At 36.4% G+C, this 21,779-nt stretch overlaps 1 protein-coding gene across 5 annotated transcripts in view; it reads right to left on the bottom strand.

Moving 5' to 3' along the window:
- SYK (spleen associated tyrosine kinase) overlaps positions 1-21,779 on the bottom strand; it is a 53,933-nt gene that overhangs the window by 11,466 nt on the left and 20,688 nt on the right. For 3 of the 5 annotated variants that reach the window (XM_074532455.1, XM_074532454.1, XM_005486211.4), the window contains exons 4-10: positions 13,502-13,640; positions 12,002-12,083; positions 10,908-10,954; positions 6,585-6,653; positions 2,526-2,616; positions 1,684-1,861; positions 319-528 (exon numbers count right to left, since the gene is read on the bottom strand). In XM_074532455.1, the coding sequence (XP_074388556.1) occupies positions 319-528; positions 1,684-1,861; positions 2,526-2,616; positions 6,585-6,653; positions 10,908-10,954; positions 12,002-12,083; positions 13,502-13,640 (816 nt within the window). The remainder of the gene's footprint in view (positions 1-318; positions 529-1,683; positions 1,862-2,525; positions 2,617-6,584; positions 6,654-10,907; positions 10,955-12,001; positions 12,084-13,501; positions 13,641-21,779) is intronic. The other 2 variants (XM_074532456.1, XM_074532457.1) reach the window with 1 other exon arrangement.

The following is a 21,779-nucleotide window of genomic DNA, read 5'->3' as shown; positions in this document are numbered from 1 at the left end:
TTTAGCTAAGCTTCAAATTGAAAAGGCAATCTAAGTTGTTATCCTGAGCAAGATGATGTGTGATCACATTAATAATGGAGAAGTTGGATATATGAAGGAGATACAGAGGAGAGGAAGGATATATGAAAGTCTTTCATTTATTCAAAATACTCTATTTTGGCAGAAGTATTTGACAGTTTGGAAACATGTTCTAGTGAAGAATAACTAAAATAATTAATTATTACATTAACAACATATCAATTTTAATTGTCCTTAAAGAAAAAAAATAAAAGAAAGGAATTTTTCCATGCCTATGGAATGGAATCAAAGTTTACGAACCTATTTTTTTGCAAAAATTTGTTCAATGGCCCAAGTTCAGCCATTTCCATTACTAACATCCAGGCCTCAGCTTCACATATACCTATCATTCGGACAATATATGGGTTATCCAGTTGCTGCATTACATTTGCTTCTCTCAGTAACTCATCCTTTATGGCTGGATCATTACTCTCATTCTTCAGAATTTTTACAGCGACAGGCTTGGCACCCCTGCAAAAGAGAATCCAGTTCTGAGACTAGCTGCTGAAAAATATGTGCACCAATGCACACAATCTTCATCAGATATTTCCATTCACATGGTACAAATTGTGACAAAAGACAGAATTAACACTCAGAGGAAAAAAATCCAGCCATAACAGGAACACCTCTCTATCAAATGCTCAGAAGACAGCTAAGCAAAAGAGCAAGAATGAAAAGAACCTCAGAAAATTACAGATTGTCATAACAATGCCTAAAGAAGCCTGAAAAAAAAACCACTGGACAAATTTTTCTTGTCCACTCTGGTAAGATGGCATAAAGCTTTTCTGGCAAGAAAAGCTATAAAGAGTTTTCTAAGCACTGGGGCATTTTGGGGTGGAGACTGGAACATGCATCACTGCCAGTTGCCAAGGCAGGGTTCTGAAACCCTGAGAATCTAAGCCTACTTCTGCAACATTCCATTCATACAGCAAACTGACAGAGTGACTGATGAAATCAACATAGCTTGTGTGAAACATGATTAAAATATACACAAGCTGAGATCAGAGCCCTTCAAATTCCTACATCCGACATTAGAAAAATAGAAATCCTTTCTGCCTCTGAAAATCTCAGTATAAAGAAATGCCTCCAACTTCAAGAGATGAGAGTGTGTACATAATCAGCCCATGCACATAAACAGCATACTGATAACATTTTACTATGAAAATACGTGAAGAGTCAAGTACAAACAGGGTCTGTTCCTACTGACATGATGTGATGGAAAATGTTACATGTTCTGTCTCCTTGAAAATCAACATTCCAGCTTCAGGAAACTGGTATTTATCACACTTCAGGCAAAACTCTCTTTGCTATAGGTAAACTGTCCATGGCACTCTCCCGGTTTTCTGACAGAGATGTTGTGCAGATGGGAAATACTGCGCAGCATTAGTACTTCTGCAACCTATGGAACAAGACAGTGGGATTCCTACTGTCTTGAAAATAGTCATAAACAGTGCTTTCCCACTTTATGACAGAAATGAGTGCACAAGTGTACATACAAAAAGAGAAACTGGTGAATATTAACTGAAATTATTTACAGTGTGTCACTCCAAATGACACGCTACTCCAAAAAGTTAAGGCTAGAACTTCTACATATTGGATTCCATGAAAATAGAAAGCAACACTCACTTTTTCATCTTATAGTACCCTTTCTTTACAGTACCAAAGTTGCCAGAGCCAAGTTCACCTTCCTCTAAAGTCAACAATTTCCTGTCGAGAGTGACATTTTTTGGTTTAATTTCATCTGGATCGGCGTATGGACTTTCATAGACCTCAGTATCCATGGGTAAGGCCTCTCTCTGATCACCTGCAGTTCAAACAATGAAAAAATTAGACATGATTTCAGACATTTTTGCTGCCACAGATAATATATTCATTTTTTCTACGTTCAAGACCATCAGTGTGTATGACTTGCAAGGGCATTATAAAGAAACCATATGCTGTCCATCTATATGCGTTTTAGAGCAGACCAAAAGACAGAGGTGTCCCCCTGGTGACATGCTGTAACTACTGAACATCTGTGCAGGGTGAAACCAGGAGGTTACTTGATAAAAGGCTGGCTAAAGGTTGGCCCTTCTCCATGGCAGTTCCCATGAGTTACCTCACACAGTTCTTCACTCAGAATGCTGCCTTATATGTACTTCATTCTCAGGCACCCAACTTTAACTGCATTATGGTTGGCACTGCGGATGCAACTGGGCACAATTATTTCTGAGACATGAGAGGATATAGTTTTTAGAGTCCAGGAAATAACAATCCACTTCAAAATGGAAAAAGGGATTTCTGCTAAATGATTTTTGTTATACATCGTGACAGCTGGTATCTTCAGCTACCTGGCTTCACTTATGATAGTGGTTATACCAATACATAACAGAATGTGAAATAGATGCAAGGAAAAATAAATAAGGATTGAGAAAGAGCTCTGCCATAAGGAAGAAAATTGCATTAATGATATATATTACTCTGCCTACCTCTTTCTGCTCCTGTAGGACCTCTGTTCCTTTGCAGCACATATGGATTAAAAGGTGCTTCTTCTGGTGGGTGGCCGATAGTTGACTGAAGCTGTAGCACACAAATAAAGTTTTTCTCTTTAACAATAAATAGGTAAGTTAAAAGCACCTTTTTTTCCCCCTAAGAATTTTGGTATAATGTTTGCAAGAGACACATAGGTGAGAATCAGAAAGCAAGGGATCCAAAAGCGGTTATTTCATTCTGAAGGTTATTAGAGCAGGCCAAAAGCACAGAAAGATCTTACAAATATTTCAGAACATTAGATAAGAGAGAATTAACTGTAGTGGGTCAGGCACAAATCTTATTCTGCAGATATTAAATTTACATGCTCTTTTCAAATTTGCCATGTAACACAAGCAGTTAGAAGGATTTCTCTTTAATCTGTCCTTCCTCCTTCTTCAAGTTATCTCTCCCCCTATCTGGGCCACAGAGAAATTGCTAGCACAAATGAAAACAAAAACCAATTTCCTGTTTCTCTTGTGGATATTACAGAGGAGCTATATTTTAAAGAAGTGGAAGCAACTGTAGTAAAAAGCTACTACTTTCATAGACTTCTGTAACATCAGGGACAAACATCATGGACCAGATACGAGGGGTACAGCCTGTTTGTCTGCTCTGAGGAGGGACAAAATTACTTAACTAAGCGTCTGGTTCAAATACAATTTCTCTGCCCTTATTCTTGACAGAGAAATAATATGGTGTACACAAACCATCTCACCCATTGTGTCTTCTGAAGCTCCTTGCCTGGCACTATAAAGCAGAGATGAGAGAAACACTACTAATCTGGTCACTTCTGTTTGTGAGCTGTTGGGAACATGCAACTACAGAATCTATTTCTGCACATTAGTTTTTTTCTCAAGCAAAGAGAAACAAAGCTCTAGTGGAACCTGTCCCTGACCATGGCAAAAGGATTATAATGAAATAACCTTTAAGGTCCTTTCCAACACAAACCATTCTATGATTCTGTGAAGTTTCCCATAGTGAACTATTAGATGCAATAGAAGTCTTATCATTTGGAAACAGCATTTAGTAGGGGAAACACCAGACCTGGGAACTACAGACGTTGAAATCATAATTAAGTTATCTGCCCAGCTGGATGAAATAGAAAAGGTTTCACTACACAGATTTTACTGCAATTCATGTGTAGGAATCTAGTTTTCAGCAATATTCTGGCCTAGTAGGATGAGTACATTGACATCAGGCACAGTAAGGGTAGTATTTCTGACCTGGAACAGTGTGAAAAGGCCATTTGCTGTCAAGGCAAGCCACAAAACCCCAAGACAGTTCTGGGATATGTCAAGGAACAAACTGATTGATCTACCATTCCCAAGGTAAATGAAAGTATAAACCAAGATCCTTAGCTCTAGTTTTGTTTTTCTAGACTGATTCACCCTGACAAGACCTGTGTCACTCTATTTCACACAGGCAATTCACTAACCCCAAACTCCCATTAAGACTGGAAGTCAACTGGCATACTTTGAACTGGTCAAATGTAATTAATGTACACCAAATTTTGCACACCTCAAGAATCCTTTCACCAGTAGAGAATTGCTGGTAAAAACATAGCTCTGGCCAAGATATAGCTGAGTTCTCAACTAGACATGTGATTTATGACTGTTCTTTGCAATTCAAGAATAACAACAACAACAAAAAATCCAAAAGGATTGAATGCTCTTGCTCTGCATAAAACCAAAAAAGTACATCACTTCCATGCTTACAAATAAAGCTCTGCAGCTGTGAACTGAAAATCACACAGTGACACCAGATATATCAAAGCTGATTTTCTTTCTCAGAGAGCTGCTCATGTTTAAGAATCATAGTGCCTTATTTATCATTACTTAGTTTGGTTAATGCATACAGAATTTCTAATTGCTGCAGATTGATTAAATAACAGTGATGCCTTTTACATTAATATTCCTACTTTCCTTTTTATTTAACTATCACTTAAATGCAGAGTCCTTTCTGCCCTACCCTTTTAAAACAGCAAGTATAATTCTGCAGATCTTTTTTGGACATAATACATGTAAGGTACAAGACAACTGATTACTTCTTGTATTCTTACAAGAAACAGAGAATGGGCAAGAGGACCAAGGATTTATTCAACCAATAAAAAGGAGTACAAGAAAACAGTCCTCTAGAGGAGCCTTTAAAAAATGTGACATATGAATGAAATGGCTCCAACTATTCTAAATCTGACTTTTACAGTGATGATTATAGTTTTATAGTAAATAGCATAATACGATTCGCATGAAGGCAAGTTGTACAGAAAGTGCAATATTCTTTCAGGGCAATAACTATGATTTGAAAAAATACATGAAGTAATCTTATTTTATTAAAATCTAATAGCTAAATACTGCATGACAAACATCTCATTAGCCATGAGAGGAGTTTTGCCTACGCCATCTCAGTTGCCACTAGGTGGCAGGATTTCACTTAAATTGTCCAAATTGCCAACTTTACACGAGTAAAACAGACTGAAAAATTTTCAACTGGATCTGAAAATGTAATACAAATAGTGCATTTTTAAAATTGAAAAAAAATTCCAGAAGTGAATAAATATAACATAACAAATAAAATAAATATGTTTTTTTCTGGTTTACTGTCTGAAAGCTTTTGACATAGTAGAAGTAATTGTGTAATTAACAAGGTTTAAACTGTGCTTATTGGGGTGAATGAATAGTTAAAATCTTTGAACAGTTCAAAGCACAACTTTTGTCTAGAGTCTAAAATCTGGCAGTATGATGTGGGGCTGAGTATTCCAGGTAAAGTACACGCAAATGGCAATCAAATTGGGTTTCTGAAATTATTTTCCTGAATGGTTTTACTCTGCCAATATGCTTCAGTCTCTACTCTGTGTATATTTTCCAGAAGTCAGGAAATAGGTATTTGACTGCAGAAAGTGACCAGAGCAAGACACAGGTTTTACCAGGTTAACAGACAGCAGTGTGACCAAAAATATGTCTACAGAGTTCAGACTCGACACCCATTTTTCTGAATCAACCCAAAATGTGTGACAGTTTGGCATTCTATTTCAGATGGCTGAGAGCAGGTCGTAAGACTCTGTCTGTATTCGTATATAACAAACACACATTGAAAAAGAGGTATGGGTCCTGTAGGGATACATAGCTGACAACAGCTGTTGGCACTTCAGCATAAAAGTGAACTGAAGCTGTAGGAAAACAATATTTGTTATTTATCAGGATTGTCAAATACAGTATATATAAAACATAGCTTTTCACTCTGAACAGTAGCATACCTCTAGGGCTTTTCAGGCCTGCTCATTTTTGTTGAAGAGCAAGTGGAAATAAATCAATAAACATACAGACTCATGGACCAAACAGGGGCATACATATAATTCTCAGCATGCAAACAAACTCACAACTACATGCTTCAGAACTACATCAATTACTGGACAGCACCATTTTCTGGCCATGCAAAAGCATTTTCATAGGACAGGGCAGGGCTCCCTTTGGCTCCCTGGCATCTGGCCAATTTTCCCATTCTGCTTGGTCTTGTGGCATCTTATGTTTGTCTAAATGTAAGTGAATGCATAAGAAGCTCTGTGCACATAGGTTATGTAAGTAAGTATATGTTGTTGTTGTTTTTATTGTTCACTAAATGTGTTCAGTAATAACATAATTGTGTAAGTAAGACAATTTTCTGATTACAAAGGAAAGTAGAAATATAATTTTGTTATATTATAACTGAGTGGTTTAGAAAAATATTTTATCACATTTCATTTGCAGAAATATTGAGATCTGCATTATTTTGGTATGCCAGAAATAAAATAAAAAAGAGACCCTCTATTTTTAAAACTCCTTTTCAAACCCATCGCTTCAGTTATAACATCGAGCTCATAATTATGCACATGATTAGGATAGATAGAGAAAGCTTACAATATCTTAACAATCTAATTGTTAGTAGTCAAGACAGCAAGCGAAAAGAGGGGGAGAAGAGTGAAATTAGTAATTTAAGTATTTTTAACTCAGTCAAAAACCTAAAAAAAGTATATGAGGCACCTTTTTGCTGCCAGGCTTTGGGAAGGTGTACGATTTGAGTCTTGAGATAATTCCACCTCCTGCCCAACTCTAGAAACCACAATGTCAAAGAGGAACAGTAAATGTGTCATGAAAATAGCTACAGATATTTCACAAAACAAAAAACACTCTAAAAGAACAAAACACTCCCAAACTTTCTGTTGCTTCTGCCTTCAAGTACACACATATGATGCATCAGAAAAATGCAGTACAGGAAATCTTAGTATTAAATTTTATTTCATCTATATTACTGTCAAACCATCCTGAACCTGTGGACATACCTTAAGGCAGTTTTTAAATTCAAATGCACTGCCCTTTGTCCAGATCTTTATTTACGGAGTACACTCTATGTTTCTCCTGCCTCTGTCACTGAACTTTAGTCCCCCTTCCCCAACCCCTGAACATATGCAGAGACAAATTGACAACTTTTGTGTCTGGAAATACTTCCTAATTGTAATGAACCTAATGTATCAAGAAAAATTTGAAGCACACCTTGGTCAAACAACAAACACTGTGGTTATTGAAGCAGAAAGCATGCTAAGTAATATTAATTTCAAACAAAAAGGAACAGGCTTTACATTGTAGACACATACTTATGTTCTGTGTAAGGATACCTTTAAAAGATATGCAAATATGTTTTACAAAAACACATTAACTTAATTAAATGTGACAAATTAGCATTTTTAGGGGTCACTGAAAGATCATACATGACTATTAAAAACTGAGATGGAGCACATACTGTTCAAACATTTAGTCTGATGCTGAAGCTAAAACAACAATCTAAGCCACATTTTCAGTCACTTTAAACAGCCTTTGAACTTAGATATTCAGAACTTTTTAATAGCCCACTTGGACTTCTTATTTTCTGAAAAGGTAACTTTTTCAGTTGCTAGGGTTGGTATATTCCCTAGTTTTCTTTTAAAATAAAATTTTTGATTTCACATTAGAAAGGTGTCTTTTGTTTCAAGACATCAAGGACAGCCCTGAGATGCTTCCGGAAGAACAGAAATCTTTTTGATGCTAGACATTCTTCATAGCTGTGATACATAAAAATTCAGTATACTGCATATTGAAAAAGGTTACTGAGTCAGCTATTTTCTTTTACTTCATGAAATTTTCTTTCCATATTGGGAATAAATGAAACCTGAAGTACTACTTAGTTGCAGTTTGAAAGCAGATAAATTCTCTAAGAGGTCAAGTGCTCTGTTGCACAAGCTAAGCATGGTTCTCATTATACTTTTTCAATGAGAGTATCTCCTAGCACTTGGGAAAGCAACCACCTGTAGTTAGGATAATATTGCTTAACTCACATATTTGTATTAGACCTATAAATGCATGTCGAAATGAGTAGCTCATCAAGCACAGCAACTAGTTAATTAGGCTCTACTCATAAAGTTTAGGTCTATTATTACCACCTAAAAGACTATGACTAAACAAAATACTGAGAAAGGTTAAGAGGAGAATTTGGGAAATGGCCAGAATTTGGCAATTTCACTATAATGTCATCAGCTTGAGAACTGAAATAAAGAATAATCTCAAAAGCTCCTCTGCTGGTTTAAATATATATTGAGATGAAATTGATTGCAAGGAGAAAAAAGTAATTTACAAAATGTAAAGGGTCAAAATCACCTTAAATCTAGGCATGGAGCCTCATTTGAAAGGCAAGAAATATCTCAGTCCATGCATGTTCTGGGAGAAGCAAGAACAAGCAACTCCCCATATTCTGCATGGAAAATTACCTTCAATACAGAAATTTAGCATAAAGTCCTTTCTTTTGCAGAGGAAGCATGTTAGTATGACTAAGAAGGAACTGTCCATGTTACATTAAATTTAAGCATTTTGTTACTCCAGATTTGCCTACAGAACAATAGCAAATATTAGACAAATCTGATGCAGATTCATGCCCCTGGTGTAAATTTTACTCCAAGCTCTTATAACCAACAGTATACAGATAATAATTGGACAATTTGCATATCATCCAGCAGTTGTTTCTACATTTCATGCAGCTTCTTAAATTCAACTTCACATTTGGGCATTCTATTCCACTAAGACTTTGGAATAGCATCACTTATTTTAGGCTGCAATAAACATAAACATAAACTAGATATATATCTATTAAAAATATTTATATATAAATGAAAAAGATACTGAAAAATTGGTCTGCATCCTGGGAGCACCAGTATTAGACTGTTGCTTAGAACTGGCCATTCTGATTTGTTCCTCTACTTTCTCTCCTTTACTTCTTTATTATAATCAATCCTTTCTCACAAGTCATGATCATCCCTGTTGTCTTGCTCTGGATTATCTCCTCCTGGAAAACATTCTTCCATGCAGTGCCAAAAACAGGTGAAAGTCTCTCAGCTGAGACCTTGCCAGAGTCGAACAAGCTGGAAACACATTGATGTTTCCCCTTCCTCTACCAGCATGGCGGCTGCTCATTCTTGTTCCCATCCTGATTCATCACAGGCATAACATCCTCTGAAAAGCTGTGTCTGCCCGCTTTTCTGTGATTTATATTTGACAATTAAAAGTGCAGTATCTTGTACTACTTTCTTCTGAGCCTCACCCTTTTTATTTTTTACAGGACATTTCCTTAATTCATCACAATTATTTTGATACCCAATTCAAAAATTCACTATTCCAATTTACATATTTTGGCAATGCTTTTCATAGATAAAAAACCCAATGCAGTATACTAGAATTGTCAGAAACTCCTAAATGTTAATTATCATGGTGTAAATAATATGAAGATAGATTGCACATCTTCCATATAAGATTCTGTTTGTATGTTGGTGACTGTACACCTTCTCTTCAAGCTGGCATAATTTTTGGTTTTGTGTAATCTGAATAATTGTATTTCAGGTATATTAAAAGTCTTCATGAGTCACTGCTTTTACACACAAGTATTAATGTGTGAGAACCTGGAAATATTAAGTGAAATTTTTGAGGTCCATAAGCAGTATTAGCTATTTACAATTTTCCATTTTCTATGTTTATAGTACAAGAAAGTAATTTAGCAGGCTCATTTTTAAAAAGTCCCAAAGAAAACACAAAACACAGATTTCAATTTTAAGAAATGCAAAATATCAAATATATTGAGAATTAAAACAATATTTTAGTACACTCTTTGCAAAATAGGCACTTTCACTTAGCTTTGGTGACTTTCTTTTTAGCTATCATGACATGCCTTAAGCAGTAGCAGTTAAATTTACACTTATATTGTGAATTTTTCTCTGTATATTATGACACATACACACTAAATATGCTTGCCCTATCTCTACAACTGCATGTATACCAGATGATACACATGTGGGTCTTGTAGGCTTAAACTTCATGGACATCCTTGCAAATGGCACAGATACAAACCTCAAGGCAGTATTTTTATATTTATTTTTTTCTAATTAAAAATATTATTAAGAATAAAGAAGTAATAAACTTTAAAATATTTGTAATTAAAAAGGGACTGATTTTTTTGCTTAATTTAAAATTTTTTATAAAGGTACCTGATGTTCAGAAGTGAAGGTATGAGAGTGGTTGTTCACAGGCCTGCTAGGAGTCAATTGTATTGAAATGGAAGTAGTCGCTTATTTGAATAAATTTCTTTTCTGTAATATGGGACTGCATCAAGATAATGATCTAAATTATTAAGTTATGCAGGGAAATTACTAAAATTCACTCCCTATTTCAGATGAAACCAACTACCTTGAACAAGACAGTATTACGTGATTCTGTGGATGCATCACACCTCAGATGGCTTCTGTATTCAATGGACTTTGAGAACTCAGGTAATTATAGTAACAGGGGGACTTGCTCACTCTTCATGGAGTGGATGAAAGAATCTCCCCTAAAGCAGTGCATAAGAAACGAAACCCTTGTGCAAAGTCTGATGTTAACTGCACAGACCAAATATGAAAATAAATTGAACTTCCATTTCTGCTTCAGATCAGCAGATTCTCAAAGTGAACAGCAATAAGCAATGTCGTATCTCTCCTCCTAGTGTTGCTGGTACAACATTATAGAATATGACTATCAATGAGGCACCTTGCCTATGTAAAATACTGTTTTATCACATATATGATATGTGTAAAAGAGGTTCACGAAATTAAATTATGATTAGTGCATTCAAAACACTGATGAAAGCAATACCATGATAGAATGTTAAGGTTCTTTTCAAATCACTGTTTATAACCCAAGAAAAATAAACTCACAGATGAAATAATACCCAAGAATTAGGATTCCCAGAACAGTATGTGACAGTAATCCTCCTCAAATGAATGCTATTGCTATACCACCATGTTCATTTACCTTAGGAAGTGTTCCAGAAGAAGGATGAGTATTAAAATCAAGATTATCTGCAAAAGAATCAAATGTAAAATGATACTACACAAAGTTTTACAGAGGGGACCAACTGTGAAGTTTTTAGATCCCATTACAATGTTTCTCTTGGACCATCTTTGCTTTTTGTCTCTTATATGCAGCAGACTCTGCTACTTTTGGCCACAGAGACAGAAGTAAGTGGAGAGCCTAAATGATTCAAAGGAGAATGAAAATAATGGTGGAAAAAAAGCATGCAGTCATTCAAATGAATGGAAAATGTAAAAACTTCAGGGTTGTTACTTGATGATCTTAATGTCTTTTCTAACCTAAATGGTTCTATGATTATATTTTATTATTCTATATCCTCTCACGATGGCACTGGCATCCAGTTAGAATGACAGAAGGTGACCTTACAGAGAGAATACTCGTTCTGGAAGAGCACAAGCTGGACATAGATCAGTCAGATCCATCTCTTTTCCCTCTTCAGTCAGGGAAAGAGGGAGGACAACATCTCTTCAGTGTGATATGACATTAAAGAAGAAACAGGATAAAAACCAACACTGTCATCCAACACTGATACTTTCTCCCACCTCTTCTCCTCCTTTCCCACAAGTTATCAAGGAATGGCTCTCTGAGCCCACTTTCAGTGTTGGGAGCAGCCAGTGCCTTGCTCTGCCCTGCTTCCCCCAACACAGGAACTCACTTGCTGGGCGCATGACTCATTCACTCATGATGAATTCCTGCAGCAGCACTGCTGCTGTGACTGCTTCAGCTTGGAGTAAGGACCACTGGAATAGTGCTGGGAAAAGCACTTTGTTCATGTTTGTGGTCCAAGTAACACACACTACCACTTTGGGCAGCAAAGCAATTTCTGATCTAACAATAATTTAGACCCAGCAGTAATTTCACTTGGTAGCCCTAAGCTACAGGATACTACCTCCATCATGCACAGTCTGGCAGATATTACCTCATTCGAAAACATGGAAAATCTGCACCCACCTATATGGGAAGTGGAAAAAATTCACACACATTTATCATAATTATGTCTTTTAACACATATAAAAATAACAGGAATAACTCACCATTTTCGGAGCCATGTTGTGGACAAGGAATGGTAAGAACCCTTAATAATCCATCTGGTTTGTATGAGTAATGCTCAACTAACTAGCAGAATGAGAGGGGAGGGAAAAAAAAGAAATAATGAGAGAAAAAGTTAAGAAAATATGAGGGTGGTATTAAATATATTAAATATACTGTCTCTTTAGAAATGTGTGCATATGTACAATAGCTGATCTATATTACATTAAATGACCTTGGAATACCACAATTCTTTACTGCACATGTTATTTGCTTTATATCTGTTTAGCAGGGGTGCATGTTTCTGAAGTAACCTTGTGAATAAATGTATAATGTGATGGGTCAGTACTTCCCCCCAGTTCTGCTATTAAACAGCTTTGTAACTCTGAGCAAATAACTTATTTTTATGTCTCTGAGTTCCCACTCTCCTTCTTTTCTTTTTTCTTTTTTTTTTCTTTTTAATTTTTGGGGATAATTACAGTGCAAGAATTGCCCTAATATGCAATGCTTTCTCTGGACCTCAGAATTACAATGGGATGTGCACAGTTAATAAATGTAGCACCAGTAGTTGTGACCATTTGTGCTCCTGGATTGTCCTCCCCACATCAGGTTTGTTACTGATATTTTCCATTTGGGTATAAAGGAGAAGGTCTGCGAGTGTAAGAGTTGCAGGCATGTTCACAGTTCACAAAAACTGTAAGATAGCAGAGCTGCTTTTAAATTTCTAGTGAGATCAGGAAAGAAACACAAAACCCCTAAGAATGAATATATGCAAGCAAAGATTCGTATTTTAGATCTGTGACTCACTTAACTCATTTTAATAGATTTTTAAGCAGGAGGACATAAGAGATTTCTGCAGGGATTTCAATTCCCTTAGTATTTTCAATTTACACAGTAATTTCACCAGTATTCAGTTTTAGTATCAACTATGGCATAGTCAGCTGTGGCTGTCTTCATTGTTTATTCTTTACCAAGATCCAGACATATTTGGGTGGTAAGCCTCAGCAAGTCACGCTTTAGCAGACTTGAAGGTAGAGAATTTCAAAGCTAAAGACTGCATTATGTGTGCAACACCTTAAACCATCCTCTTTTTGCCTGCTAGAATTCTGTTGCTGCTCTCATAAATTACATTAGCAAAAGACTAAACCAAGCATATCCATTATTGAAAATGGTTACTTGCAAATGTGAACGGATTTTCATTCTAGAGAATGTTCAGCTAATAATATAATAACTAATAAAAACCACAGTTTTGAACTCAGCCAGGCTGCAACATCATATTTAAAAATTATTGAACTCTCTACACTCACATAGCTTTCTACATCAACATATATTTTCTTCATATACAGAAACCACACAATGTTGGAACCATATCACAAATCACAAATAACCTGCCAAAATGTGTTGGTTTTAGCCAAAGATTATTGTCACAGGGCAAACTAAAACAACGTTGGTCAGTTGTATAGAAATGTGATGACAGATATCCACGTGACATAAATTTAACAGACCTGCCACAAGGTGTCAAATCTTTTTCCATCTGGTATGGAGAGTTTTCCTGTCTTATCTCTGTCAATACGATAGTGCAGTACTTTTCCATCATTCAGTAGGCACAGGGCATAGGAACCATTGCTATCCCTTTCTCGGATACTGTAGAAATAAGAAAGACTTTCAGGATTTACCAGGAATGAATATTCTTTTATATTTACCCTTTCCTTAAAGATTTTGAATTAAAACCAAAACAAAATCAGCACTGCAACTTCTGAAAACATTTTGTTAAGCCTTTCATTTATTTCTTAGTGTAATTAACTTTCAGGTTAATTGACTAAAGTTTCTTTTTTTTTCCTTCCAAAAAGGCAACAGATGAAAACAAAAAATCAATTATGTAAGACACTTTAAGGCAGCTCCAGAACACTGTACACTGCATAAAGCAGTCTTGGGGCAAATATGCATTTTAAAGGTTCTGCAGTACTGGTTTGCCTCTCTTTTATCTTTTATTTCAAAATAAAGAGATGACAGTAAGAACAGAAGATAAAATATTAAAAGAACATAATGTGAAATGGCAATTTTTTTGTGTTTGAAATAGCTTGCTGTGTGGCTGGGAATTTAAAGAAAATAATATATTTCTGTAATCATTAATTCTTATAATTTCAGGAAAGACATTAATGTTTTGTTGCAGATTTTACATAAAATTCCTATGAAACTTGACATGGTATTGAAGTGTACATATCTCATCTAAACTTCACCACGGAGAGACTGCCAAATGTAATATAAAAACTTTGTCTAAAATTCAGAGGTAGGATGATCTCCTTCCAGGAGACCTATGAGTGCCCTCTGAGACGCCTGTAAAGCATGACAGAGTTGTTATATGTGTACTCAAGGCTAGCTGACACTGAGACCAGCATATCCTGACTACTGGATGCAGAATAGATGGGAGTTTGTTACTACCTCCAACATAGTTGGTGCAACATTTCTGAGTTTGGAAGGCAGGCTTCTTCTTTCAGTCAGGCTCCCATGCTGACTGACAGCTGACAGTGTGACAGCAATAGAGTTAGAATAAAATTGACTGGCTTTTTTCTTTTTTAAATGAAAAGCTTAGATTCTGGAGCACTACAACATTTCTTGTTCTGGTGTGCACAGAAATATACGTTCTCTCTCTTGAATTTTTGAGCAGCCTTGAAAAAAATTATAGCAGTAAATTCTCACTAAGGTTTTAAGAACCTTTGCTGGTGCAACACTGGTATTTGCTGTTATATCTCAGGAGATTGCAGAGTCAAGTATTAAAGTATTCTCGTCAGCTGACTTTCTCAAGGTTGAAGTAAGAGTGTATTTTGCCTGAATTACTTATGTACCTTTTTCCTTCAAATAGAATGATTCTTGTTGCCTAAGATGTGAACAGGACACTGGCTAAAAGAAAAGGGAAGTAGGGTCAGGGTTTTTTTCCTGACACCAAAGTAGGTTGTGTAAGTCTCTAAAGCAAATTGAAACACATTGTGGTTTCTTCATGGCATATAGGTGTTTTCTCAGCATGCTGATTTCCTGTGCTGACTGACCAGTGAAGAGCAACAGGCTCTGCTACAATGAAGAGTGGCTTTTACTTAGTCTTCCTCTGACCTGCTCAAAGCAAATAAAGCTGAGAAAAATATTTTCAGAATAGAGGGCATTGTTTCTAAAACACAAACAAACGGCATTTCATTGTAATCAGGCTTCTGTTGAGAAGAGCACAAATAAGATTATAAAAACGCAATTGATTGTTTCTCAGTAACAAATATGTTTCACAGGAAGAAATGGAGGCTCCAATACAATTCAGTTCTACTGAAACTGGTTCTCATTTCCAAGACTTGTTACTCTCAGGAGAGGCACTGCAAACATTTCTTGATAGCACAGGCACCAATGGGAGGGGAGAGCCCTGATTTCTGAAGACTATGGCACAGACCCAAAAAGCTTCAGTGCAGGATTTAGGTGGAGTTCAGGTTTATAGGGCTGTAATTGCATTTCAGAGGTTTTCCTTCCCCTAACCAAACAGCTACACAACTCTGGAGCCATCTGCAGCTTACAGCCATGACAACTTCTGTCAGAGAGCTCCATCACTGCACATCCTGAAAACACCTCCATTCTAACACATGGTCAGTCAGGGTCCATGGGACCCTTTCTCTCTAAGGGTTATGGAGCAGGTGGGTTTTAAACTGCAGTCAGTCAACTCCAGCACAACCTAGATCCCTACAAAAGATAAAATCAGGAGGTACACAACCTGGGTCCCCACAAAACACAAAACCAGAAGATACTACCCTTTTTCTAAATATGTCTGAAAGGCAGAAGTATCAAGTGCATTGAATTGACAGCTTAAGTCTTAGTTTTGGCAAACTGAACCCTTACTGCGTGGCATGGATTGCCACAAGCCACGTTTTACAATTTCACTTTGGTTTTGCAGACTGTGGTAATAGCTGTCTAGGTTAGGCTAAGCCTCCAGAACTGCAGCTGGGTAACAGTATTCCATTCTATGTCAACAGCTGCTGTAAAAAATAGAATAAAAGACAAATGCTATTCAAACTTAAAGGTTATAACCTGAAACCTCTTTGAACAGACAGAAAAGTTTCACATCTTGATGGTACTGCCTGCATTACCTAGGGCCTTCACATCAAATCTGGGAGCTCTCCTCACATATGGAACTTTCCTTGTATGGAAAGTAACAAATTCTGGAATGTTAAGAAAAAGAAAAATCAAAATTCCAAATGCACTCTCTGCTTTAAAGGGCTCTGAAATGAAACACAATATTAACTGTTCTTCAATAGAAACTGCTAAATAAAAAGGCCTTAATTGAAAAATTTTGGCAAGAAAGGAAGCCAACAGTCAGGTATCACCTCGTCTTCCATTTCATGCTATTGCAGAGAATTGCAAATGTCCAGAAGAAAAACATAAAGATAATAAACACCTGCAAATAAACAACACTGTTGTTTCATCCACTGGATTCATCAGAACTATGAACAACTTCACTGAGAACAGATTTGAGTACATAGCTACATAGGTATATTACAGAAGTGCCAAGGTATCTAGATTTTTTTGTGACATACATTTTTAAAACAGCAGAATAAGGAATGTAGAAATTAAAATTGTACCTGATGCAATGCAGAGAATATTTAGGTATTGATTTTATATTTCACGCAATGCGTGTTTGAGTATTTTTTGTGATTTTGGGAGTGTAACCTAGACAGCAACCAATAACAATCTGGAGTGTTATTACATTCAGTGTAAATAGCTATTCATTCCTTCCTTTGGTATTTTCATTTGGAAGCAAAAAGAACAATGTCCCAATTTTTTCTGTTTCCATCTGAAAGCCCAAATGATGGCCCTCTTTCTAAAGAAAAATATCCCTGAGGGTCAAAGAAATAAATTGCTATCACAATATGCCTCATTGACTGTGTAGAAAAACAGAATTCACAGCATTCTACAGCGGAGAATTATGAAGAAAATAAACAAGCAAAATGCTTGCTTTAGGAATGGTGTGAAATTATTGTTGCTCCTGGATCCAAAGGCATACTAAATTTTATACTTGGCATTGCTTTGCCTTCTCAGCAATTACAGCTTTGTTGGTGCCAGAGACATTGACATTCCCCACTGCTGATGGAGCTCCAGCCATTCCCTGTTTGTCTTGCCCTCTCTCTCCATGGCCATCTCTCTGGTAATGCTATTAACAACATGGCTACTCATTATCACTTCAAAGATCTCCTGCACATTGCATATGTTCCAAGCTTGCGAGTAATAAGTAATGAACTTGGCACAATCTGTAAAAGAATTATATAAAGGGCAAAGTGGATTAACTGCTGTCTTCATTTGCATCATTTCTTCTCCCCTGTTCGCTAACACATTCAAAGCTATTTCAGAAATGTCAGAACACTACAGATTTTGGGAGATATCTCAGTTTCACACTATTGCTATCTACAATAGATCCTAAAAATTCATTTCCTGGTGAGTCTGCTGCACAGTTATAAAATAATTTTGTGAGAAGGATTGCATCAAATTAGTCTACTTAGTCAACTTCACCATGGCACGAAAATACACCATGCTCCACCAAACCCCTAACAAACAGCTCTGCAGTAAAACTGCATCTGAAATAGGAGATCTTAGTACAGCTGTCTCAGTTAGGTCACAGCTTTTCTTCACACCTCAGACCCACTCTGCGGCTGAAGCACCCAGTGCAGAACCTGTCTTGAGAGGCCATAGCTCTGCCGTAGTGGTCTGAAAGTGGCACCCACCATGTACCTAACTGAAGATCAGTAAAGAGCTCTCCCAAAGAGTCATGGGCATCATCCAGGCTGCTGTGGAGAGGAAGACAGCACCTCCAGAAACACAGTTCAATGTCTGTGTATTATCATTTATCTTGAAAAGGTTTTATGGTCTTTTATAGCTTGTCTAAGCCTAGCAACTCCTTGGCACTTAAAAGAGGAATTTCATCATTAATTAATATCCCTGAATGAGGGTCACATTTAATAGAATTGTTTTCATCTTCTATAATGTCAACAATATCCAGACCCTTTTATGGATAGAAAGTTAACACTAATAGAATTATCTTAATAATGCTCTATATGGTCAAAAATGACCTAGCTCAGTATGCAGTCTGGTAGCAGCAAACTCCTAGAAGGCAGCAATATTACTGTAAATATATACTGCTACATATCCCAGAAACAAAAATCTTTGGTCAGACAAAAGACAATAAAACTGTTACAGACAACTGCACTTGAAATGTTGTTACTAGTACTAAGCATTGTGACATGTAAGAGACAGTTTAGTTTCTAGTTGTCATGGAATGCCATGATGTGGCATATTACTGTGGCTCATTATAATAGTCTAAACCAGTTTTGTCCTCTTTAATATTCTCATTGCTTACTGAAGATACTCATATGACACCAAAATAGTTTTATACTTTCCTTTTACACAACTGTTCATATTTTATGTGAACCAGATACAGTCATGAACACATGTAAAAAGTTTATATAGACTTAACTGCTAATTTGCAATGCCTTCACTCACAATTTCCCTAATACTGAATTTTTAAGTTTACCAGTATTTCTGAATATTCTTTATTCTCCTCCAACTCCGTAACTCCTGGTTTTGAATGCATATGCAAGATCACATGCTTGTATAACTTAAGTGGTCAATACTGATGGCAAGATATGCCAACCCTTGCCACACACCAGAGGCGTTTCTTATGTAAAACTACAGAGGAAACTAACTCTTCTGCTGTTTGCTCTTAGTGAAGTTATAATTTATTTTTCAACTCTTCCACATATGCATGCATGAACTCAGATAGATATCAACAATATTATAAATATTTAATGATGCATTATTAATAAAATACTATTGCAATATTAATAAAAGTATTACCAATATTAACAGTTTAATCTATTATCAAAGTTCCCTACCAGACAAAATGTAATAAACCCCAGAAGTTTGGTCAAGAACATTTACCCAGTATAGAATGTAAAAGTGTTAGCGTAAAGTGGGGCTTCAGACATAAAGTTCTCTATTTTCAGTTTCTTTTCAGATAATTTTAGAAATATTTTACTTCGGTTCCACTGCAATTTTTTCCCCCCAAAGTTTGTGCCTAGAGTGGCAATCTTACCTAAACATTCTTCACAGAAGAGGTAGAAAATACTTCCCATTTCATGTCATGGTTTCTGTGTTTAGTTCTGAAAACAAACTCTCTAGCATCCACATACAAACTTTATTGACTTTTAAGCAATGAAAAAAACTTTTAATAGATCTTTGAAAACTTCCTGGAAAAACATCCACATTTAGCTCAGAATTTTTCCTTGGATGCATTGTAGTGTTATTTTTATGGTGCTACTCCTGATATTTTGAACTGAAGTCAGGAATTTTTTTTACTATTTACATATTTAAACCATTAAAAATAATTATAGATTTGATAATCTTGTATTGCTGCACAGCAATGCTAAAGAAATCTACATGTTAGTTGTATTATTACACAGACTGCTGTATTGGATTTTGCTTTATGTCAGATGGATAGCAAATTTCTGGTGTAATGAAGTTTTGAGAGCCTTGTTAAAAATATTTATTTTTATATAACATAAAAATATTATATCCTTGTAAGATTTATTATTTTCTCCATAATAAACAATTTGATTTTTGTCACCTACAAGTATTCACTCATGGACTTGTTAAATAACCTCAGTTTACCTAATCTCTTCAATAATTTAGCTCCTCTCTTTGTTCCCATGTTCCAATTCCTACTTCAACAAGCAAACATCTCTTAGACTTACATGTCTGAAAGTTTTACTTTTCAGTCAGCTACCGGGCTTAATTATCTTGACCAGTGTTAGAAAAACACTAACTCACAGTCACAACTTCAAAGCCTTCAATCCACAGATGTACAGAATATTCTGGCAAGCACTGCTGCTGGGTAAGTAAAACTGTGATGTCTGTGCCTGAAATATAAAACAATGCACCACACTCACACTCAACAGTTTTGCTGCTTCTGCTTCAGTTAGCCAGAAATGAGTGGTTTATTTCTCAATACCTGCTGAGCAAGCCCATGTTAGGCAACCCACTGCTGAAAGCAATAAACCTCTCTACATTAGACAGTTCTTTCATTTGTGATGAGCCTCTAAGTGTGTGGGTCTGAGAGCTAGAATGGCTAGAATGGCTCAGCAATGTAGAATAACTGATTTCAACACAAATGAACAACACATTCTCTTGCTGCACTGGCTACTGAACTATGGGATAGGTTAAGTTCTCTCCCTGTGTCTTCCCTGAGACCATAGGAGCAAATGGCAGCTGAGTGGCTACTGCATTCTAAAATGGCCAGATAGGAAGTCTGTGCAAGAACAGTTAATACATCAGAGAGCATCCTACAGATGAAAAGCGAACAGTCTTGTCCTTAATAACAGATATCCAAGATCAACACACTAGCCAATTCATATTATTTAAGCTCCAATGGCAGTTGTCATGGTTTAAACAGAGCCTTAAAATTAGCATTTTCTCCTCTATGGGCTTCTTCTCCCAGTGTGAAAGTGGCCACCCAAGTTCCATCAAAACTATATAAATATGGATCCATTGAAATATCCAGTCCCATGGGAGAAGGTCTGAATGCTCCCCCACAACTGATTGCACACGTCACTGCAAAGAGTATCAGAAATGCCTCCTTGGTCATCTTTAAGGAACATAGGAAAATGCTGGGAAAATATTTCCAGTCAAAGCAGTAGGACTGCTCATAGAAGATTAAAAAGAGACTAGTGTTTATAATAGAGATTGAAAATGTCAAGTCTACAAGAAAATTTCACTCCCTTACTCCAAAACCTATCCCTGTTAATAATAAATGCTAGCTAGTGGATTCTTTTCTTTGAAGAAAAACTAGATTCCTTCCCCTGTGCACCCCCCCACCGCCCTTTCCCCAAAGAGAAGTACTTTGGCCACAAAGGAACCAATGTGTGCCTGAGGCAAACTGGAAAAGCTGCCAGTTTAAATACATGATCAACATCATGACTCAGCTGATACAAAGTTGGTTTGGTAAGGTGTTAAAATGGAAAGCAAAAAAGCAATATATTTTTAGGTTTAAAACTGTCATTAAAAGAAAGGATTGCTTTTTCTTTCAATTACTTGACCTTCTGTCTAAAAAGTAGGAGAAGAAACTAACAAAATCACAGGGCAAGAAAAAGGAGAGGTTGTGTGATGATGTTGGGCTGGTAATTGGTAACAGCAGCTATGTTCATCAAATCCTCTGAACTCCTATGCAGCAGAAAGATATACATCTGGCTCCACAAATTTTTGTAAATTTTTAACAGTTGTTTTGTTTTTTTTTTTTACTACAAGTATGACAAAATCTGTGGCAAGCTTATTACAATGTTTTATTACACATGGCAGCCGAAGCAACTGGATAACGCCCCTCTGGATGTGGTCTGCACCAATAGGGAATATGAGGCTGAAAAGAGGCATGCATGGCTACTTGGGTGAGACTGGCTATGAAACACAAAAAACTCAAGTACTGAGGAAAGAAAAGAGAGTTCAAGAAATGAGATGTCACTACAGTCAAAGCATTTGTGGTTAAGACCTCATAGGAATTCACTCTACTGGGAATTGGATTTAAAGAAGTTACTGGTTCCTGTCTACTGAGACTGAAACACGGAAATATGCAAGGGTTGCACCCACATTAGCAATTAGTATGGCACAATAACAGAAAAACAGTAAAGTGAAAGAATTGGTACAGAAGAACCATATCGTTCTTGCAATCAGTTGTGGGGTTTCACTTTGGACTACCTCTAAAAAAAGCCAAGG

Source organism: Zonotrichia albicollis, chromosome Z, assembly GCF_047830755.1.
Source record: "Zonotrichia albicollis isolate bZonAlb1 chromosome Z, bZonAlb1.hap1, whole genome shotgun sequence".
Classification (NCBI taxonomy): domain Eukaryota; kingdom Metazoa; phylum Chordata; class Aves; order Passeriformes; family Passerellidae; genus Zonotrichia; species Zonotrichia albicollis.
This window is presented reverse-complemented; position numbering and strand designations above follow the sequence as displayed.